This window comes from Scyliorhinus canicula, chromosome 9 (assembly GCF_902713615.1).
Source record: "Scyliorhinus canicula chromosome 9, sScyCan1.1, whole genome shotgun sequence".
NCBI lineage: Eukaryota > Metazoa > Chordata > Chondrichthyes > Carcharhiniformes > Scyliorhinidae > Scyliorhinus > Scyliorhinus canicula.
Window position 1 is genome coordinate 120,734,238 of NC_052154.1, and position 24,328 is coordinate 120,758,565.

The window sequence follows — 24,328 nt, forward strand, 5'->3', positions numbered from 1 at the left end:
CTGAAACAGCACTCCACCCAAGTCCACTTCCTGCCTTATCCCAATAACCCCACTCTATCCTGCACATCCCTGGATACTTAAGGGCAATTGAGCTCAGCCAATCCACCTAACCTGAATATCTTTGGACTGTGGGAGGAAACTGGAGGAAATCCCCGCAGACACGGGAAGAATGTGAAAACTCGACACAGACACTCACCCTAGGCCCAAATTGAACCCGGGTGCCTGGCCCTGTGAGGCAGCAATGCTAACCATTGTGCCACCATGCTGCATCCGCAGCTTGGTATTGCGGGATTCCGATGCAAGGCTGGCGATGTATATGAGGGAGCCTTTGGCGTTCACGGGCACCTTGGAGGTCCCCGTGGAGTACGGGACACAGTTAGCAAACCTGCCATTGGTGGTTGTGAGAGGTTTGTGCCCCAGCTTGCTGGGGCAGGATTGACTGAAGCATCACTGGCTCGATTGGCAGCAGGTGAAAAAAAAAAAGATTGGCAGCAGGTGTGCCACATGTGCCCCAATGGGATGGAAGCAGTGCTGGCCCATTTCCCGGGCATTTTCCAAGATGGATTGGGTACCATCCGAGGGGCTTTGCCAGCTTTTGTGGGCTCCAAAGCCAGCCATTATATTTTTGGGCCCGCCCACCGCATCCCCTACATGTTAAAGCTTATGGTGGATGTAGAGTTGGACCACCTGGAACGATTAGGGAACATTCACCTGGTGCAGTTTGTGAATTGGGATGCACCGGTTGTGCCAGTTGAAGCCTGATGGCCCGTCCGCCTCTGCGGGGGATTATAAAATGACGATAAATTGGGTGTCATGTTTGGACTGTTCCCCGATGCCCTGGATTGAAAATCTATAAACAGTGCGGCACGGTGGCGCAGTGCTGAGGACTCGGGTTCGATCCCGGCCCTGGGTCACTGTTTCACCCCCACAACCCAAATATGTGCATGGTAGGTAGATTAGCCATGCTACAAATTGCCCCTTAATTGGAAGAAAATAATTGGGTACGTTAAATTTATTTAAAAAAAGACCTATGCACTCAGCTCAGTGAAAGCCGTACTTTCACCAAGCTCGACATGAGCCATGCTCATTTGCAGTTAATTTTGGACTCAGCTTTGCGGAAGTACATCGGGGTTTTTACGATACACCAGGTTGCCTTTCGGAGGCTCACCTACATGTTCCATTTTTCAGCGTGTGATGGAGAACATCCTCAGGGGATTGCTGCAGGTCACAGTTTACTTCGATGACGTATTGATCACCAGTTCATCTGACTGGGGCCATATGAACAACCTAGAGGATGTCCTATGTTGATTCAAGGCAGTCAGGGTCTGCATACGGCAGGAGAAGTGTGTATTTCACACAAAAGAGGTGATCTACTTGGTTTACACGGTGGACTGGAATGTCTTGCACCCGGTGCGAGCAATCTGGCAGGCCACCGTGCCAAAGGATCCCAAGGGGCTCTGCTCTTTCCTGGGCCTGATCAACTATTATGGCAAACTTATTCCCAATTTGACAACTGTTTTGGCCCCACTGCATCTCTTGCAAAGAAGGGCCAGCGATGGTTTTGAGACCAGCTGCAACAGATGGTGTTTGATGAGGTTCTCATCCTCACATCTGTTGACTCATTTTGACCCATCCACCCCTTGTTCACCTGTGATGCTTCACCTATGGCATCAGAGCTGTTCTGGCGCACCGAATGGATGATGGAACGGAACTGCCCATTGCATGGGCTTCACGCACCCTGGCGCCAATGGAGCGGAGCTACGCACAGATCAAAAAAGAAGGTATCAGCATTTGTTTTTGGGATGAAGTGATGGCACCAGTACATGTACGGACATACACATATGCCCTAAATGGACCACAAGCCTCTTATGGGTTTATTTAAGGAGGATGGGGCAATCCCCCCACTGTGATGTCCGCCCGTATTCAGTGTACGAATATATGTTAAAATATCATCCAGGAACAAAGATTCCGCACACGCAGGCCCTCAGCTGACTCCTGTTGCCAACAACACTCCGACACCCGCCACCTCACCTTTGTATTTCATGGATTCCTTGCCAGTTAGGGAGGCCCAAGGGAAGGCATGGTCACAGACGGATTCGCTGTTGACCATGTTCCGCCACTTAATACTGTATGTGGCGCAACTTTGTGCTCGCCCTGAGGATCTGCACGCATTCACCACAAAGGTGGCTAAACTCAATGTGGTGGATGACATCCTACTGTTGGGCTCCTAGGTGGTCGTACCCGAGTGAGGCGAGGGGGCAATCCTACAAGGCCTTTACAGCAGACACCCGGGGGTCTCGAAGATGGGAATGTTGGCCCAGAGTTTTATATGGTGGCCCAGGATAGACGCAGACATTGCAACGTCGGCAAAACAATATACATGATGCCAGGAGCACCAGGAGCACTAGGAGCTCCCCCCTGCAGCTCCACTCCACCCATAAGAGTGGTTGGGCTGGCCGTGGTCCCGATTCTATGTGGATTTCGCTGGACCTTTCCAAGGAGCCATGTATTTACTTATCATGGGCGCCGATTCAATGTAGATGGATGTCTACTGCCTGTCCACACGACGTCACGAGCCACGACTGAGAAGCGACAACAAACGTTCAGTATCCATGGCTTCCCAAGGTGTTTGTGTTGGCCAATCGCACAGCTTTCACAAGTGTGGAATTCGCCGATTTCCTGAAGCTAAGCGGGGTCTGCCATGTATGGACTGTGCCTTACCACCAGTCATCTGACGGAGTGGCCAAACGGGCGGTACAGACTTTAAGCTGGGAATGCGAAAACAGACCTCCGGAACCCCGGAGACCCGTCTGGCCCATTTCCTCTTCTGTACCTGAACCCCGCCACACACCGCCAACAGGGTGGTGCCCTCACAGTAGTTAATGGGTCATTGGCTGCACAAGCAGTTGAACCCCGTTCTGCCAGACATTGGGGAAAGGTCCATGACTGGCAGGAACATCCCAAAGCACGATGACCTAGACCCACCAGGGAATTCTCTGCGGGCAATGTGGTGCATGTTCGGAATTTCGCCGACGGGGCATTGTGGTATCCACAGACTGTGAGAAAGTGATCAGTGCCGGTCTCGTATTCCCTACAACTCCAGGGAAGAGAATCAAATAGGTACATAGACCCTCTCCGTATCTGAGCCCTACAGATCCTCGAGTGCAAATCAAAACTCCATAACCGGTGGTGCCCCTTACTCCAGAGCAGCCACCTTTGATACCAAACTGAAGTTCGTCAGCAGGGAAAGTTCCTCGCAGATCGAGGCGCCATTTTGGAAGGCTGCCCCGATTAACCCACATGCCCCCCCCCCCCCCCCCCCCCCCCCCCACCACACACCTTTCTGGCACCTCAAACTCTTTTGGCCCCTCTTTAACCACCCAATCTTGGGGTGACCTAGGGATTCCTGCTCATCCCCGTCCAACTGCCAAGGCCTCGCCAACCTGACCCAAGGCAGTGTCAACCTGGCACTGCCAGGCTGGCACCCTAGCAGTGCCAGGGTGACAGTGCCAGAGCACCCAGAGGGCACTTACAGGGTTCCAGGCTTACAATGTAAAGGTGTCTGGGTGCCAGTGGGATGCCCAAGTGGGGGGTTGCCAGCATGCCACCTTGCCCTGCCACCTACCACCTGGGGGTCTCCAATGACCTGTGAGACCTCCCCCAAGGTTCTGTTATGCCTGGTCCACATTTATGTGGACAAGTACTAAACAACGCCCTGGCAAGTTCTCCCAGGCACGGTCGGTGAATCGGGGCACCTTATGGCTCATTTAAATATCATTATCTGGATCACATGCCAGTGAGGGTGAGATCTGAAGTGAGTCAGGTGACTCGAGTGAGGTTTTGTGCCAATTTGAGGCTTGCGGGCCATTCACCCACTATGCCCGGATACACGCAGGGCACAATGGGATCACTGAATCCCAAGGGCAGCAGGGTAGCATGGTGGTTAGCATAAATGCTTCACAGCTCCAGGGTCCCAGGTTCGATTCCCGGCTGGGTCACTGTCTGTGTGGAGTCTGCACGTCCTCCCCCTGTGTGCGTGGGTTTCCTCCGGGTGCTCCGGTTTCCTCCCACAGTCCAAAGATGTGCGGGTTAGGTGGATTGGCCATGCTAAATTGCCCGTAGTGTCCTAATAAAAAAGTAAGGTTAAGGGGGGGGGGGTTGTTGGATTACGGGTATAGGGTGGATATGTGGGTTTGAGTAGGGTGATCATTGCTCGGCACAACATTGAGGGCCGAAGGGCCTGTTCTGTGCTGTACTGTTCTATGTTCTATGTTCTATGTTCTATGAATCGCGTCCATGGTTGGTGTATGGATCTTGGTGATTGTGCAACAGCTGCCAGTGATTCAGGTGTGAGTTGGATGAATGGACCTGGGGGAATGAGGATCACCTTACATAACATAATAGCCTTACTCCATCCACAACACCATAATCTGAGATTTCATTGTACTGCGCAATAACGAACAGGGAGAGAAAGAGAGAAAGAAGCATTGAGGGGGTGTGATTGGAAATCAGTGTATCAACAAACTTAAACTACAAAACACATTATAAAATTTTATTTTGAAAGCTCTTGATAAAACAGGGCAATCATTTATGCACGTAGCCCAATGCTCAGGGTCTGATTATGACACCTTCAGGTCCTGTCTGTCACAATGCTGTGCAAGTTGTCTGCCTGCAGCTCCCAGAGTCACCATCCTGGTAAGCTTTGGGAAAACCCTCACAAGCACTTGTGCACGTTTATGTGTACAGAAGTAAAATTGCAAAATTTAACAGTTGTCTCATAAAATGAGTGAGACTCAAGAATTGTCCCTTGTAATGAATGTGCGAGAATTGGCTTGTCTGTTTTCTGTATTTTCCTAGATAGCATTTGTAATGTTCTTATCAGATGGGCTGATTTATATTACAAGAACACTTGTAGCTGAACCTATAAATGATTTATTATCATTAACTGTGTGTCAAATATATACAAAACAACAGATGAATAACAGTATGAACATGCACAAGCAACCTCTCTCTCAGCTCCCTAATCAGTCTGAGGTCACCTGACTCTAACATTCACTTATATATGAATGAGACTCCTAGTGGTCAGTCGGTGAATTACAACACAACCTTGATATAACTGCAGTATTGTTCACAGATGAGAACGCAGCAGGCAAAACCATTAAATGGACAGTATGGCAGAACTACTGCATTTGAGACCTTAGCAGAGAGGGGATCAACTCTCCAGTCAACTCCATACCATGCCAGACCAGTGCCAGCCATGTCCTTCACCATCTAGTGGCTCTACTTACTTCTGTGCCCCTGGCATGGTCATCACGAATGGTTTTCGTTTTTACAAATCAGTAGTGATTTGTGCAAGTGTGACATCACAGCGATTGGCAAGAGGATAAGGCATGGATGGACATTACGCCGTCAAGGCCGGTAAGTCCATCGTAATTTATTAAAATGCATGTATATCAGGTTCACACCCCTTCTGGGTATGAACCTGATTACATCAGCAGAGGGGGCAGGGGAGATCTAAACCTGAGATCTCATTGGTGCAAATTCTGTTTTTGGTTGCATTTGAGATTGAGTGAGATCAATGGAGCCACTAAATTGCAGCCCTTATTACTGATTTATGTTTCTCCCCCTTGTTTCAATGGTTTCTTTTTCCCTTGCTTGGCCAATATGGGTAAACTCTGGAGCCGTTTTTAACTTATTTCCATTGTTTTACTAAACCTCCTTGCAGGCTATCAAATCCATTCATTATTCTCTGTGACAGGTGTCAACATTCCTAACTCTAGGCCCTCCTTCACCTATTTCTGCCTGTCGTCTATATTTGTTTAGTCTTACAAAAGGCATTCACTAATAGTTTCTTCCAAAGGGATCAGACACCTAGCATTCACCTGCATTTTGTCTTTACACATGTTGATTGATCTGCCTCGTATTTCCACCATTTGTATTCTAATTTCAGAATGGCTGGGTTTGTCCGTTTCTTCTGCCTCTGCTTTCAGTTCTCAAACGCAGCTTGTGTGACTGTGTGGAGTTTGCACATTCTCCCCATGTCTGCGTTGGTTTCCTCCGACAGTCCAATGATGTGCAGGTTAGGTGGATTGGCCATGCTAAATTGCGCTTTAATGTCCAAAAGGTTAGGTGGGGTTACGATGATAGGGCACGGTCATGGGCCCAGGTAGGCTGTTCTTTCGGGGGGTTGGGGCAGACTTGATGGGGCGAATGGCTTCCTTGTGCACTGCAAGCATCCATTGAAATCAATCGGTCCTCTTCGATAGAAAGTTTACTAACTTCGCCATCTGCTGGTGGAAGGGTCAAACTAAGGAAACTGAAAAAAATTACCTCTCCCTCCAGTTCATTTTTAATTTGTAAAAAGAGGGTTATGGTGCAAAGAATTGACCAATTTGATTGTTCATACTCATCGTTCTCCTCGCATCTCACCTCCTGCCATCTTGTTCACCGACCAACAAATGGGCTTCAAACTGATGTGAAGTATTGGGATCAAGTCTACAAGGCAGTGTTCCTGTTTCAGGTCTTTACTTCATGAGAGGGCAAATTGGACAGAGAAATCAGCTTGCCAATTCACAGCCCTCTCCAGATGTCCAGTTGTTTATCTTAATGACTGAAAACCTGGAAGAAACATGATTCAGGTGGACGGACTGTAATTGTCAAATCAACCCACAGGTGAGGCTCAGCGAAGGCACACCAAATGTAAGCTATACCTCAGAAGGTTTTGTTGAGATGGTTTCTTTCCAGTTTAGCAAGTTGGAGAGATTACAGCGTTAGCTAGAACACTTACCATTTCAGAATAAGAGAAGGGCGAAGGTTGAGAACTGGCTAATTAAGGCATTCCATTAACCAATCTCTGAAATTGGGGTATCTCATTGCTATTTCAATGTCTTTGTGCTTTTCCTTTCTCACAAAGATTATTCCAAACACTTAACACTTTGAACATGAAAGTTCCTGCAAACATTTTTCAATGAATTACTTTGGTGTTAATTTTAATATAGGTCTCCTTTTGCCCAAATTCTTGGCTGAGATTATTGAAAGGCTGACCATGTGTCAGTGTAGGCAAGGAAGGGGCATTTTATCCATTTCAAGTACCTCCAATGCCAGTTTAACATAATCTTTGACCATTCTAGGAAGACGCTGGTAGATTTTAATTCAGAGTACCATCAGGACACTGCCCTTACGGAAGAGATGTTCAAGCAGACAGATAAAGTCAAAGAGAAGATGAGCAATCTCCTGCACCAATGGGAAGTTAGTCAAGAACAAGAATCCAGTTTGCATAAAATGCTTGGGGACTTCAGAGCTGAAACAAATGACGTTTCGATCAGGTAAAGCATTCCTCACCGAGTGTGTAACTGAAGGTTTGCTCCCAAAGCGGAGGTGTGATGTGCACATTCCCACATGGAAATATGAACCTTTAGGGCTGATTTTAATGGTTTTATGCTGGCCTGGAGGTCCACCATTAGAATATGTCTGAATTCAGGCAGAGGAACAGGGACCAAATTTGAATAATGGCATGAAGTGACGACTGGAACGTACATTGCCTCTTTAACTGAGCATCCAATTAAGGCACAAAACGCCCCAACTCCACGAGGTAGTTAGATTTTCTAAATAAAAATCAATGGAATGCAAAGTCAGGTGGGGTGCAAAACAGATATCTGGCCTGAAGTCTCCTTATTCCCGCTGGACAGGGTGGTTACACTTTGGACTTGCGCATCCCAGATCCCTCACAATGGTACATTTGGGCACACACCTCACTGTAAAATTCTGATTCCATGTCTCACAGCCTCCACTGTAATTCTCTGAGGGAAAATCCCGCTCCAGGGTCCCAGGTTCAATTCCGGCCTTGGGTGACTGTGTGGGGTATGCACTTTCTCCCCGTGCCTGCGTAGGTTTCCTCCGGGTGCTCCCACAGTTCAAAGATGTGCATGTTAGGTGGATTGGCCATGCTAAATTGCCCCTTGGTTTCCAAAAGGTTGGATGGGGTCCCTGGGTTCTGGGGATAGGGTGGAGGTGTGGGCTTAAGTGGGGTGCTCTTTCCAAGGGCCGGTGTGGACTCAATGGGCCGAATGGCCTCCTTCTGAATTGTAAATTCTAAATTCTATAATTAAGAGGACATAATTCGTATCCCTTTTTGTACGGCCATAATTTTATCATCCCCCCCACCTCACCTTCCTCGCTCCTCTTGCCTCTCAGGGGTTTGCTAACCTGGCTCTGGCCCTGGAAAGACAAATCCCAGGCCCCATTGCCTCACTTACCTTCCTCGGAGCTGTTGCAATATTAGCAGTGGCAGCCACCACACCTGGTGATGCTGTTGCGACAAGAAAGTTGCCAGCCATTTCATTGTTTGTTACGTTTTGGAGGTATTTGCCTTTCTCGGTGGCGGCAGCAAGCCCTCTTCACCTAATTAATGGCCGACTGCTGTTAACTAGCTGTGAGAATAGCTGACCAAGAGGAAGCCTGCCCCCACTGTAAAATTCAGTCCTTGAACTGAATATCTCATACTTCCTACTGTAATACTCTGAAAGTACGGTGTCATTAATGTCCCACAGCCCTCATTTTAACACCTTCTGATATTGTCCATCTCATGCAGCACAGTCGCACAATGGTTAGCACTGTTGCTTCAAGGCACCTGGGTCCCAGGTTCAATTCCCAGCTTGGGTCACTGTCTGTGAGGATCTGCACGCTCTCCCTGTGTCTGCGTGTGTTTCCTCCGGGTGCTCCGGTTTCCTCCTACAAGTACTGAAAGACGTGCTGTTAGGTGAATTGGACATTCTGAATTCCCCTCTGTGTATCCGAAGAAGCGCCACAATGTGGCAACTAGGGGCTTGTCACTGGGTACCCCACAGTCCAAAGATGTGCGAGTTAGGTGGATTGGCCATGCTAAATTGCCTTTAGTGTCCAAAAAGGTTAATTGGGGTTACTGGGTTAAGGTAGAGGAGGTGTGTGCTTGAGTGGGGTGCTCTTTCCAAGGGCTGGTGCAGATCGAATGGACTTCCTCTGCACTGTAAATTCTATGATTCTATGATTCACAGTACATTCATTGCAGTGTTAATGTAAGCCTACTTGAGACAATAAAGGTTATTAATATTATATGCTTCACTGTAGCACACTGACATACTGTTGTACAGCATACTGTGACAAACTCTGATTATTTACATTGCGTTACACAATATGCATTTAATGATCTGACATGCTGTGATGCACTTACTTTTCGAAGAAATTAAGATCATAAGAAATAGCAGCAGGAGTAGACGACTTGGCCCATTGAGCCTACTCTGCCATTCAATAAAGTCATGGCTGATCTGACTGTGGCCTTAACTCCACTCTCTTGCCTGTCCCCACATAACCCTCGATTCCCTTGTTGATCAAAAACTACTGGAACTCAGCCTCAAATATACTCAATAATCTAGCCTTCAGTGCTCCATGGGGTAGTGAAATTTCATAGTTTAACAACTCTTCTCCTCATCTCCATCTTAAATGGGAGACCCCTTATTCTGAAACTCTGGCCCCAAGCTCTTTAAACCTATTTAACTTGCTGAAACATCATTGTGTGAGAAGGGAACTCTTTGATGAGACAACACTATTCTTAGATCCAAGTGACTGAACAAAACAGTTGAAATGTTGTTCATTACAAAAAGAGTCAAAGCATGATTCATGTACAGTAAAGTAAAAATTTTCTTTTTGAAGTATGGAAAGTGGCTAAATAGAAACATTAAGCATTTCACCAAGTGAACTTATCAGATACCCTCAGCCATCATGACTTGATCATTGCATGCTTCTTTTGTTTGAAATTCTCTCAGGAACTTCTGTAATATAGTTCAATCATTCTGTTAATGTTATGAAGCTGAGCTAATGAAATATAATTCCTGTGAAATTCACCTTAAACATATCGATTAGTTCAGTATGCATATCAAAGAAAGTGAGGACACTTAGACAATCAGAGAAGGGAGGAGGTTTCCAGAATGTTGTAGTTCATGACAAACTAGAACAAAAACCTTTGAGATTCAAATCGATCAACCATTCTACGATATTGCAGACAGTTATCAATCATACAAACATTTCCAGGTTAAATATTCCAGTCAAGGCATTTGCTCAACTTAACTATTGAGACACCATTGGCACCGACAGCACAAAGGATGGAGTGTGACGAGTTCAATGGATTGGGCAGCGGAGTGCAGGGAAGACTGCAGAATACAGAGGTGTGGCAACTCTGGTGGTGGGGAGACATAAAGAATGAAGAATAAAGTAGGTAAAACAACTGAACTGGGCAAAATATGTTCAGATTGTCCAGACAACTCAACAATTCTTAGAGACATGTGTTTGAAGGAATTGGTAGTTTCTCACATCTAATAATAATAATCGCTTATTGTCACAAGTAGGCTTCAATGAAGTTACTGTGAAAAGCCCCTAGTCGCCACATTCTGGCGCCTGTTCGGGGATACCGGTACAGGAATTGAACCCCCGCTGCTGGCCTTGTTCTGCATTACAAGTCAGCCGTTTAGCCCACTGTGCTAAACCAGATGTTTTGTTTTGTATGGATGTTTTGGTCAGGCATAACTTAATTGACTGTCCAAAAAGCCGTATTCTTTGAGTCTTTGAGAGAGTAAAATATGACTTCAGCCACAAGGGTTTTGAAATCTTGGTAACAGATTATTACACACCCTTCCATTGACTTCAGTGGAAAAGAAAGCTGGGCAGCATGCCTAGAAAAATAGGAATGGTAGTCGGCTCATCAACCCCTTGAGTCTATTCTGTCATTCAGTTACATTGTAGCGAATTTCTATAATAATCCAAATCTTAGTCCTATAACGTTTAAACCATTGCCTGTCTAATAATTTCAGGTGTGGATTTATTTGACCATTACTTAACAGATTTTGTGAAGAGAATGTTCCAGATATCCACTACCCTTTGTGTGGGTAATGCTTCCAGACATTATCCGAATGGTTTACTTTGAATTTTACCATTACACCCCTTTGTTCTGGACCCCCCCATGAGCTGCCAATTGTGATTGCCCCTTTGAGGACCCCGCTGAAGTTATGCTTTACCCTCTTCACGTAATATTCAAATAGAACCTCACCAAAGCATTGCAGTTACTCAAGTACAAAATGCAGCAACAAGGCAGACAGGGAAACATCAGAAATGCTCAGAATATTTAAGTTTGCAGGCAGTGCAGAAGAACACGTTTAGATAACTTTCCTGTGTACAACAACAGGGTACTAACCAAGCGTCTTATAACTGAATTTATTTTTAGCATGAATGAGTCATCTGAAGCAGTGTCTAAAATTGCAGCAGACACGAGTGATCTTGCCGGAATCCACTCGCTGTTGGAAGCTATATTGGTCGAGCTACACAGAGCTAATGATCTGAGTCAAAAAAGCAGCTACCTACTGACCAAACCACAGAGTGGAAAGTAAGCATCAAAATAAGGGAGCAATATAAAAGAGTTGTTATTACTTTACTCTGGATTCAGTGTCTAGAAGTACTGAAATGCGTCATTAATTATTAAAATATTATAATTATGCATGATCAAATATTAATATTCATATTAGAGTTAGAGGAATATTGTGTAATATTAATATACTCTGTACTGGATCTAGGGTAATACAATGATTCTAAAATATTTCACATAAATTAGAATAGTATTGATATGCAATTTATTAGAACAGTAGCAATATTATAATCTGAATACTTTCTACATCACATCAAAGTGGATAAAAGTAAAGTAAAACTAATATTCCACGAGTTAATTGCATCAAAAATTATAGATATGAATTTGAGTCCTGATGTGATAGAAATTGTGTACAGGGCCGTAATTCCTTTGAAAGATTTAGATTGTTTACTTCGGGCAATGTAATCATGTGTGGGGATCCATGGAGTTGTGTAGAGAAGCATTTGTGTTTTGTCACTTTTATCCCCAGTTTTATTTTGTGGGAAAGACAGGATGGTACAGTCAAGTTAACTGCGCAACTGTTATTACCTTGCTTAGAGAATAGTATGTAGTTTTCAATTAGAAACTCACAACCTAATCAAAACCTGTATTGGTGTGAAGGTACAGGCCCTTTCACACTCCGAGTTAGAAGGTGAATGTACAAATTGGCAGCTTTTCCAACTGTGGACCTTTATCATAACATTGACAGGAATCATGATCTTACTGAATAGCGGAAAAGGCTCGAAGGAGCGAGTAGCCTACTCCTGCTCATTATTTGTATGTACGCTCATATGTAAACTGCATGCTGGAGAGAAAAATACTTGCATATTCTATATTAGATATAATAAGAAAAATTATTTAAACATATAAACCCTCTATTGGATGTAAGAATATTAATACACTCGATTAAATATAAGCATTTAATATATTCTGCATCATGTAAGAATATCAGTATACTGTTTTAGATAAAGGAATATAATACATTCAAGGTAAGAATAGAAATCTACCTATTTATGCTAAATTAATATTATATATAAAACAAGTGTGCAGCATAGTGGTTATGCTATTACACTAGAAATCCAGAGGAGAGAAATCAATTTGAACAAAAGTTGTATCGGACTTAATAACATTGGGCGCGATTTAAGTACCATGTCGGGCGTGATTGACAGGGTATTTCTTGACAGCCTCGTTGGCAAGATCATGGCTCGTATTTAACGGTACTTAGTACCGAAAATGAACTTGCACGAGCTTCTTGCCATTACTGACTACCTCACTGTCTGATTCGCCAGACTTGTGCCTCAGCGTCTCGCTGCGAACAAGGAGGAGCTGCTTTGAAACGCTCCCTCACCACTCACTCCAGTCAGCACATAAGCATGGCAACGCGTAGACCTGCTCCTCGCTTTGGGGATGCCAACCTAGCCAGGTTTTTCAACATCGGCGCTGCAAAACGGGACATCTTGTTTCCCCGAGGGGGGCCAGAGGGCCAGCAGCAGGGTCACCAATACTGCCTGGGAGGCAGTGGCAGCAACGGTCAGTTCGGGCAGCATAACAAGGAGGACCGCCAGCCAATGTAGGAAGAAGGCCAACGATCTCCAACAAGCTGCAAGGTAAGTTACCACCTCTCTCCTGGCATCAGTTCCGCCTGCCACCCCTCAAATCCCCCCCCCCCCCCCCCCCCCACAACAAACTGGCCATAATATACTTTTTCCAACAACTTTGTAAGGAGTCTCTAAGGGTTAGGCGGAAGGGGTAGAAGTAGGATATGGAATTTCATGCTTGTGAGAATGACTGATCATTATCACTTCTGTTACAACAATAATTTCTTCCTGCATTCTGTATGTCACATTGTTTGACACCTCACACCCTCCCCACATCCGATCTTCGTGCTTGTTTATCATAATCCTCTGGCACCCACCAGCACAATCCCTTCATGTCCCAGGTGCAGGTCCCAGACATGCCACCTGCTATAGACTCCCTTGATGCATTCAGCACTAAGCTCACTATGCCCTCTCTTAGTCACCGCAGGAGAAGATAGCCCATAATAAAGAGAGGGCCAAAACGGAGGGCAGAGTATCAGAGGTCTGAGTCCTCATCCCCTATGAAGAACGGGCACTAGAGATCGCGGGCTTGTCTGAGGAGAGGGCAGTCACCAACAGCGAGGTTAGTGCCGCAGAGGTGACGATCCACTGCCCTTTCACCCATCCTGTCTCAAGCGAGTTGTTCATGTCAGATAAAATGATCCTCCGCTCTTACTGACCACATATCTAGACTCTCAGAGGATCTCTATCTGTTGGGCTAGGCCATTTGAAGTCGTCACCACCCTGCCACCCAAGAGACAACTTCGGATGAGAGCTCTGAGGTGACCAGAGATGCCACACCTACCACCCCCACCTTCCACCAGCACAGAGACATGCACCTCAGTGGGTGACATTAATGGCTTCTGGGGCACAATCTGGTGAGCACCACACAGTTTCTGATGCACATCAGATGGAGGCAAGACATCCAAGGGAGTCAGCAGTCAGAGGTCTGTTGGATTCCCGGACTAAGCTGAGGCCCAGCCAGATGCCAAGCTGTTGGACAAGGTTAGTCCAGAGCTGATGTAGATGCTAGGACACAGCCACGAGATTCAGGAGGGGCTATCAGCAATATTTCAGCAAGTGCAGATTCAATTGGAGGAGTCACAAAGGCTGCGGGCACAGGAGATGATGCCAACTATGTAACCGAGACCAACACTGCTCAGGTGACAACCGCAGTGGAAAGACTGCAGCACAAACGTCTTGAGTGGTGGTGTCCAAGGCATGGCTCAGTCTGTGACGACTATGGTTGAGAGCCTCGATATCATGTCCCCGTCACTAAGAGACATGTCCCATACACAGGTGGACATTGGCTCAGGGGAGAACCCAACCTGGAACGCTTCAGCTACCTGACCAAGCCCAACCACTTGAGGGGGCCCCACCACCCACCCCTCCAAGGGTGGCACAGTGGTTTGCACTGCTGCCTCACAGCGCAGGGACTTGTGTTCCATTCCCAGATTGCCTTGGGTGACAATCTGTTTGGAGTTTGCATGTTCTCCCCGTGACTGTGTGGATTTCCTCCGGGTACTCCGGTTTCCTCCCATAATCCAAAAATGTGCAGGTTAGGAGGATTGGCCATGCTAAATTGCCCCTCAGTTTGTAAAATGTGGAGGTTAGGTTATGGGATTACAGTGAAAGGGCGGGGGAGTGACCTATGTCAGAGGCTCTTCCAGAGGATCGGTGCAGACTCAATAAGCTGAATGGCCTCCTTCTGCTCTGTAGAGATTTCATGGAGAAGACCAACCACTTTACTAATGTCCTTTGGAGAAAGAATATTGCTGCCCTTTACCAGTTCTTGCTGATATGTGACTCTGCTTGATTCGTGTGATTGACCCTATTTTAAAAAATATTTTTATTCAAGGCTTTTCAACAAAAATATAAATATAAAAAATATCAAAAGAACAACCAAAGAGCATCAGCAGAACATCACATCAACCCCAACAAACAACCCCAAACCTCCAGCTCCTTGTCACTGAGCTCATTCACGTCCAACTTTCCCCATTTTTACCCCCTTACCGCCCCCCCCCCCCCGCCGAAAGTAGCCCCCCCCCTTGTTGATCCCTCAATCCTCCTTGAATAAATCAATGAAAGGTTTCCACTTCCAAGTGAACTCTTCTATTGACGCCCCCAGAGTGAACTTGATCTTTTCCAACCGCAGGAATTCTTCCAGGTCGCTCAGCTACACTCCTGCCTTCAGCAGCTCCGAGTCCTGGGCTAACAGGGAGGCAAAGGCCAACACATCAGCTTATCTCCGTCCCGCACTCCCAGGTCTTCCAACACACCAAATATCGCCAGTCCGAACTCGGGGTCACCCTCACGTCCAGAACCTCAGACTTCACATTGGAGAACCCCTGCCATAACTCCCATATCCTTGGACCCGCGTCCACTCTGCACACCTCAGAGTTCCTTGTACCTTCACCTGCTGTACCGGAGCAGCTGTGTGGTGCGAACCAGAAAGTGTCCTAGGGGCCTCTTCACCAACATGCCCAACCAAGGTGAGTGTCTCAGGGATGGTGGTGGGTGTTGGAGACAGCTATGGTGGAAAGTCGCTCTGGGGTCTCCGGAGTGTCGGGCGGAGGGCTGCCATCCGAACTGCTCTCAGCGTCACTGCTCGGCTCACGGAGCTCTCCGAATGTGGCACTGGCTGGGGGCAGGAGGCACCAGATGGACTCGCCCCATCTCCAGCCGGTCCAGTAAGGTACAAGGCAAGGCACATGATTAGACCGTGGGCCGGAGGGAAAGTGGGGGTCGTGGGGGTGAGGGTGGGGGGCTGGTGGTGTGGGATGAGGGTAATGTGGGGGAGAGTTTAGGGGTGCGGGTGTTGTAGGTTGAGGGTGGTGTGGGGATGAGGATAGAGGTGCGGGTGGTGTAGAATGACGGTGATGTGGGGGTGAGGGTGGTGTGAGGGTGGTGATGGGGGGGGAGTGTTGACACATGTGTCATGGCGAACCACAACTGAGCAGGGTCTCACTTCCTTGCCTGCAGCCGAGCTCCACCTTGGCGACCTCCCTCTCTTCTGACTGTGACTGCGACCATGTCAAGGTCCCTCTGCTCAGCCACAGTGAGGGGCCGCAGGTCTGGTGGTTTTGCACGTGGGGGGGGGAGTGAGAAACAGAAGACAACAGTGTTAGGCATACTGACTCACACAGCCCAGGGGGAGGGCAGCTGGTGGCCTCCATGGTCAGGGCCCCCCACCAGGGCGGCCGGTATGGGTGCCGGCATGTGGTGCAGGGTGGTGGTTCGGGCACCCACTGGGTTCGGATGGTCGGGTTACGGGTGTGTGCCTACTCACCCTGGCTACTCTGAGGAAGTTGTGCAGTTTCTTCCGGCACTGCTGGCTGGGCCGGACGGTGTTGATGGTGGCGCTGACTGCCTCTGCCACCTGCGCCCAGGCACAACGTACAGCGACGGCTCGCAGCCTCCTTCCCAGGCCGGGTACAGGGTCACCCTCCACTCTTCCACAGCATCCTGGAGGGCCTCCAGCTTGGTGTTAGTGAAGCATGGAGCTGCTCTCCTCGCTGCCATCTTGTTGGCTGGGATGGTGTGTGTGGGGGGCGGGGGGGGGGGGGGGGGGGGGGGGGGGCGGGGAGAGGGGGTGTGGAATGTGTGTACGCAGCTGCAGTTTGTCAGCCTCCTGAGTGTCAATCGCGAATCTGACACCATTTCTCATTGGAATCGATTGTGTTCCAGGTGGGCCCGGTGCTAGCCCCTAAGCAGTAGTGGAATCGATCCAGATGTGGCACCAGTTTTGCTGCCGTGAAAAGTCCACAAATTCTGCTTTGGCGTACTTGATGCACAATCAATGATTACTAAAGCGAGGTAGTAGTACAACTGAAGGCTTTAATAAGCTAGATGTTTCCCCCAGCAGCTCAGGTACAGAAAGGAAGCTGCTGGGGCGGCACCGGCTCTTATACCCCGCCTTGCAGGGCGGAGCTACCATACAGGCTCGACCAATGGAAAGTATACATTATCTACCAATGGTGTTCCAGCATTACTAGGTACCGTAATACCTCTACACAGATTACCACATTCACCCCCTGTTAAAAAGAGAGTCCGGCGGGGTTGGTGGCTTGGTATTACAACATGGTAGAAGTTATGGTTATGGAGGTACCGTAATGCCTCCGTACAGCGTTTTGCCTTATTATCGTAACTATTTACAATTTTACAATTAACTATATACACGTTAAAATGAAGCAATCAGTCAATCGGGGGCCCTGGTTGTCCTCTGTGATCATCGAAGCTTTGGTGGTGATGCGGTGGAGGTTCGGGCGTCTGTGACTCCGGGAGCGTGGTTTGGATCTCTGTGGCAGCTTCAACACCCCTAGACGGCACTGGTGGGGGAGCTGATTGACCTGGGAAGGGAGCATCTGCGGGGTGCGTCGGTGGGCAGGGGGCCTAGACGGGGCCAGCGGAAGAACTGATCCTCCTGGGAAGGGGGCAGCTGTAAGGTGCACCGGTGGGATGCGAGGTGGGACTGGCGGCGGGGGTGTGCGCGGGGATCCGGCGGGCGCCAGGTCTCATAGGGAGACCGTGTCTTGTCGGCCGTCGGGGTACGCCACGTAGGCGTACTGGGGGGAAGATGGACTCTCTCGACCAACGGGTCCAACTTGTGCGCCCGCACATGTTTTCGGAGCAGGATGGGTCCGGGAGCTGCCATCCAGGTCGGGAGCGAGGTCCCAGTGGAGGACTTCCTGGGGAAAACAAGGAGACGTTCGTGAGGTGTTTGGTTGTTTGTGGTGCAGAGCAGGGACCGGATGCAGTGGAGGGCATCCGGGAGGACTTCCTGCCAGCGGGAGACTGGGAGATTTCTGGACCGTAGGACCAGTAGGACGGTCTTCCAGACCGTTCCATTCTCCCTCTCTACCTGTCCGTTACCCCGGGGGGTTGTAACTGGTCGTCCTGCTGGAGGCGATGCCCTTGCTGAGCAGGAATTGACGCAGTTCGCCGCTCATAAAGGAGGACCCGCGGTCGCTATGTATGTAAGATGTAAGCGGGGAATCCGAACAGTGTAAAGATGCTATAGAGGGCTTTAATGACAGTGGTTGTGGTCATGTCAGGGCAGGGGATGGCAAATGGGAATTGGGAGTACTCGCCAATCACGTTCAGGAAGTACGTGTTGCGGTCGGTGGAGGGGAGGGGACCTTTGAAGTCCATGCTGAGGCATTCAAAGAGACGGGATGCCTTTATCAGGTGCGCTTTCTCTGGCCGGTAGAAGTGCGGCTTGCACTCCGCGCAGATTTGGCAATCCCTGGTGGCTGTCCTGACCTCCTCGATGGAGTAGGGCAGGTTGCGGGTCTTGACAAAATGGAAGAAGCGAGTGACCCCCGGGTGGCAGAGGACCTTGTGGAGGACTCGGAGGCGGTCCACTTGTGCGTTGGCACATGTGCTGTGGGACAGGGCATCAGGAGGCTCGTTTAGCTTCCCAGGACGATACACGATCTCGTAGTTATAGGTGGAGAGTTCGATCCTCCACCGCAAGATCTTATCGTTTTTTATCTTGCCCCGTTGTGCATTATCGAATATGAAGGTGACCGACCGTTGGTCAGTGAGGAGAGTGAATCTCCTGCCGGCCTGGTATTGCCTCCAATGTCGCACAGCTTCTACTATGGCCTGGGCCTCCTTTTCGACTGAGGAGTGGCGGATTTCGGAAGCATGGAGGGTATGTGAGAAGAAGGCCACGGGTCTGCCCGCTTGGTTGAGGGTGGCCGCCAGAGCTACGTCGGACGCGTCACTCTCGACCTGGAAGGGGAGGGCCTTTAATGTATTCTGCTTTAATGCGGCTGAAGGCGGGCCTCTATCGACAGGGGAAAAACTGTGGATTGGATCAGAGGACGGGCCTTGTCTGCATAGTTGGGGACCCACTGGGCGTAGTAAGAAAAAAAACCTAGGCAGCGCTTCAGGGCCTTGGAGCAGTGAGGGAGGGGGAACTCCATAAGGGGGCGCAAGCATTCAGGGTCAGGGCCTGTAACTCCATTTTGCACTACGTAGCCGAGGATGGCTAGGCGGTCGGTGCTAAACACGTATTTATCCTTGTTATATGTAAGGTTAAGGATTTTCGCGGTCTGGAGGAATTTTCGGAGGTTGGTGTCGTGGTCCTGCTGGTCATGGCCGCAGATGGTGACATTATAGAGATACGGGAATGTTGCCTGTAAACCGTATCGGTCAACCATTCGGTCCATCTCTTGCTGGAAGACCGAGTCTCCGTTAGTGACACCGAAAGGAACCCTTAAAAAGTGGTAGAGCCGCCCATCTGCCTCGAAGGCAGTGTACTTGCGATCTCTCGTGCGGATGGGGAGCTGGTGGTAGGCGGACTTAAGGTCCACCGTGGAGAAGACCTTGTATTGCGCGATCCTGTTTACCAGGTCAGGTATGTGGGGGAGAGGGTACGCGTCCAGCTGCGTAAACCTGTTGATGGTCTGACTGTAGTCGATGACCATCCTATTCTTCTCCCCGGTCTTTACCACCACTACATGAGCTCTCCAGGGACTGTTGCTAGCTTCAATGACTCCTTCCCTCAGTAGCCGTTGGACCTCCGACCTAATAAAAATCCTGGACACTGTACCATCTGCTCCTGGTGGCGGGTTTGCAATCCGGGGCGAGGTTTGCAAACAGGGAAGGCGGATCGACCTTGAGGGTCGCGAGGCTGCAGACAGTGAGAGGGGGTATAGGGCCGCCGAATTTGAAAGTTAGACTTTGGAGGTTGCACTGGAAGTCTAACCCTAGGAGTGTGGCTGCGCAGAGGTGGGGAAGGACGTAGAGCTGGTAAATTTTGAACTCCCTTCCCTGGACCGTGAGGTTTGCTACACAGAACCCCTTTATCTCTACTGAGTGGGAACCGGAGGCCAGGGAGATGTTTTGATTAACAGGGTGGACGGGGAGAGAACAGCGCCTTACCGTATCGGGGTGTATGAAGCTCTCCGTGCTCCCAGAGTCGATTAAGCAGGACATCTCGTGTCCGTTGATTAGCACCATTGTAGCAGCAGTTGAGAGTGTTTGAGGCCGAGACTGGTCCAGGGTCACCGAGTCTAATCGTGGCAGCAGCTGGGTGTTCTTGTCGGGCAGTGTGTGGTCATCTGCACTGTGGTCCTGGGAGTCCATCCAAGATGGCGGCACCCACTGGTCGCACGTGGCTGTGGGTGCACAAAATGGCGGCGCCCATCCATCGCACGCGGCGTCAGCGGAACGAGATGGCGGCGCCCGGAGGCCACACGTGGCCCTGGAGGAGGAAGATGGCGGCGCTCACTGGCTGCTTGGGGCCCGCGGAGAAGATTGTATTGGCGGTCCGCATTCGCTTCCGGAGACCGCAGCGACCGCCCGGGCCTGGCATACCGCCACAAAATGGCCCTATTTGCCGCACACTTTACAGGTGGACGAACGGGCTGGGCAGTGCTGTCGAGGGTGTTGGCTTGCCCGCAAAAATAGCAGCGGGGCCCCCCGGGGTTGCTGGGCTGTCTTGCAGCGCAAGCTTGTTGGGGAGTGTGGGGCATTGTCTCGGAGTCGGCTGCAGAGGGATTCCACGCTGCCCAGGGGGCTGCCATGCGGTCAGGGGCGTAGGCCCGGGCATTTCGGGAGGCCATATCCAGGGAGCCAGCAAGGGCCCGTGCCTCCTTGAGGCCTAGAGTTTCTTTCTCCATCAAACGCTGGCGGATTTGAGAGGACAGCATACCCGCAACGAAAGCGTCCCGAATCAACAGTTCAGTGTGGTCATTTGCTGAAACCTGTGAGCAGGTGCAGTTTCTCCCCAACACTAGGAGCGCACGGTAGAATTCTTCCAGTGACTCACCACAAATCTGTCGCCTCTTTGCTAGTGGATGCCGGGCGTAGACCTGATTCACAGGGCAAATGTAATGTCCTTTCAGCAACTTCATCGCGGCATTGAAGTCGTCCGTGTCCTCGATGAGGGTGTAGACTTCTGGGCTCACCCTCGAGTGCAGGATCTTTCATTTAATTTCATTTCATTTCATTTCATTTTCATTTCATTTCATTTCAGGATCTGCAGTTTCTGTTCTCTTGCGGGTGTGTTTTCTGCCATTCCGAGGTAGCCGTTGAAGCACGCCAGCCAGTGCTTGAAAGTCGCCGCCGAGTTTACTTCATGGGGGCTGAGTTGCAGACACTCTGGCTTAATTCGGAGCTCCATTCTTTAAATCTAGCTTATTAAATTGATGCACAATCAATGACTACTAAAGCGAGGTTGTAGTACAACTAAAGGCTTTAATAAGCGAGATGTTTCCCCCAGCAGCTCAGGTACAGAAAGGAAGCTGCTGGGGTGGCACGGGCTCTTATACCCCGCCTTGCAGGGCAGAGCTACCATACAGGCTCGACCAATGGAAAGCATACATTATCTACCAATGGTGTTCCAGCATTACTAGGTACCGTAATACCTCTACACAGACTACCACAATACTTAGTCTCAGAAACAAAGAATCCCATCCGCACCTCTTAAAATCTGCCTTCATCCCCTCGACTAATTGAGCCAAGTTCATCCTATGCAGCTGGGCCCAACTCAGCGCCACCTGGATACTGCAATAACATAGCGGGGAGATCCCCCCTGTCCCTCATCTCATTATACGCCCTCAGCAGCAATGGACCCAGCTCCACCCCAAACTTTTTATAAAACCTGACTTGAACCCGTCCAGACTCAGGGCCTTCCCACCTACATCGCCTCCATGCCATCCATCACTTCCCCCAATAGGGGCCTCCAGGCCCTGAACCCACCTCTCCTCCACCCTTGGAAATTCCAACCCATTCAGGAACCGTCTCATCCCCTCTTCCCACCTTGGGGGCTCTGACTCATAAAGCCTCCTATAGAAGGCCTCAAATACTCCATTCAACCCCTCCAGATGCATCACCTTCATCCCTCACTCTACCAATCTCCCTTGCCACTGCCTGCTTCCTCAACTGGGCCAGCATCATACTTGCCTTCTCCCCATAGTCATAAACTGCCCCCAAGCCCTCTGTAACTGTCCCACTGCCTTCCTTGATGACACTAATCCAAACTCCATCTGGAGCCTCTATCTCTCCTCCAACAACCCCTCCTCCAGTGCCACCGAGTACCTCCTATCCACTCTCAAGAACTCATCGACCAGCTTTGCCCTCTCCTCTCACTTCACCCTCTCTATGCACCCGCATCAAAATAAACTCCCCTCTGACTACAGCCTTAAGTGCCTCCCACAACATGGCGGCTGTGACCTCCGCCATATCATTCATCTCCACATAGCTCCGTATGGCGTCCCTCACCTGCTCAAACACACCCTCATCCACCAACAGCTCCACAGCCAACATCCACTGAGGCAGTTGGGCTGCCCCTTGAACCACCCACAAATCCGTGCAGCTCGTGGTCAGAGACCACGATCGCCGAATACCCAGAGTCGGCCACACACACACAACCACCCCCAGCAGCGCCTTGTCCAGTACGAAAAAAATCTATCCAGGAGTATACCCAGGTCACTTGGGAGAATATGAAAACTCCTTCGCCCTCGGCCCCCCAAGGCCTCCACAGGTCCGCAACCCCCCATGCGCTCCATGAACTCCTTCAGCTCCCTGGCCACTGCCGGTCCTCTCAATGACTTCAGGCTTGACCGGCCCAGCTCGGGTCCAGGACTATCTTAAAATTCCCCCCCATAATCAACCAGTGTGTATCTAAATCCGGAATTTTCCCCAACACCCGCCTCATAAAATCCGCATTATACCAATTTGGGGCATAAATATTAACCAGGACTACCGGCATCCCTTCCAGCTTCCCACTAACCACAATATGCCTACCCCCCCTGATCGGCCACAATGCTCCCCACCTCAAACTCCACACTCTTATTGATCAACACGCCACTCTGCTCGTTTTCATATCCAGCCTCGAATGGAACACCTGCTCCATCTATCTCTTCCCCAGCTTTGTCTGATCCCCCAACTTCAGGAGTGTTTCCTGTAAAAAAAAACACGCCCGCCTTCAGACTCCTCAGATGTGTAACACACACAACCGTTTAACCGGCCCATTTAACCCTCGCACGATCCATGTGACTAGCCTGGTCGGGTGGGTGGGTAGGGGGGGGGGGGGAGGGGGCTCCCTGCCCCCTTCCCTTGCTGCCCTGCTGATCAGCCATATCCCTTCTTGGGCGAGTCCCCACTCACGTCACACACTCCTCCAGCCCCACCCTTGGATTTCCACTGCCACCTCTCCCTTCCCAACTACGCCACACCAACCACACCTATTTCAGCAATCCTCCACCCCCAAACAAAGAACCAATTCCATTCCTCCATCTTCCTCCTGATAACCCCTCCACTTCACTTCCATTAACTAGCCCATTCAGCTGGCATGGTGGCCTCTGCCCAAGGCCTCTAACTTTCCCACCCCCTCTAATCCATCCCCCTACCCCAGCCACCAACAAACAAAGAACAAAAGCCACACCCACCATCGCTGCTCCGCCATCAAAACCCACCCCAAAATGCCCACCCCAGACATTCTGCCACAAACACAAAGCTCCTCTCCTTTTTCTTTTTTTGAATCGAAAAAAAGATCTCATTCAGTTCGGAAAGATAAAACAATTTACAATGTATCTTATACTCTAACATTCAGAGTACGTATGGGCTCATGTGAATTAACAGGTGGACTGTGGTTGGACACACCATATACACAATTGATGACAAATGTGACCAAAACAGATTCCATGGATTTGTCAACAACTCACACAGATGTTTGCCACATTGTGAGCCTGAAAATTTGCCTTTCTCATGGGCGCTTAAAATCTCCACATCTGAAAATCACGTCTTAAAATTCTCTCCAAAGATTGCTACCACTCGGACGGCTTCAACAACGGCTCACCTCCCAGGTTTTAATCTCGCTCCCCAAGATTCCTTTCCCCCTGGATTTCTGAGAACACTCAAGTGCCACCTTACAATCACAATTTCAAATCGTTTGCAGTGCCAAGCAAACAGAACTGTTCCAAAGGAGTACTTTGCGCTAACAGCCTGAACCTGGAGTCAACAACCTTCAGCTGCCTTTGTGAATCTTCAGGGCTTCTTTCATGCCCGCTTCACTTAATAGCTACTCCCTGCAGCTCTTTCTTTCATTTGGAACCTATTTCTCTGCTCCTTTATTTTAACTCAACAGGACCTATGTTTGTCCATTCTATAATCCCTTACCTGGAATTTCCTTTTGGGACCTCACCCTGTCCCTTTTCTTATTCCTGTCCATGTACCTGACCTGGATTTTCCCGCCATCCTTCTTTCCCTTTTCTGCAGTCCTCGGCCTAAAGAGTATGAAATGACTGGAGTGCACAGCTGCCAATTCCCGGCAGCCCATGCACAAAAGGCCTGAGGATCGTCAGACTTG

The 24,328-nt window shown here is 49.4% G+C and overlaps 1 protein-coding gene across 1 annotated transcript in view; it reads left to right on the forward strand.

The window, feature by feature from the left end:
* The window catches only part of LOC119971641 (testis-specific serine kinase substrate-like), an 80,151-nt gene that overhangs the window by 21,663 nt on the left and 34,160 nt on the right, over positions 1-24,328 (forward strand). The window contains exons 5-6 of the mRNA XM_038807466.1: positions 7,131-7,325; positions 11,252-11,410. Of these exons, the coding sequence (XP_038663394.1) occupies positions 7,131-7,325; positions 11,252-11,410 (354 nt within the window). The remainder of the gene's footprint in view (positions 1-7,130; positions 7,326-11,251; positions 11,411-24,328) is intronic.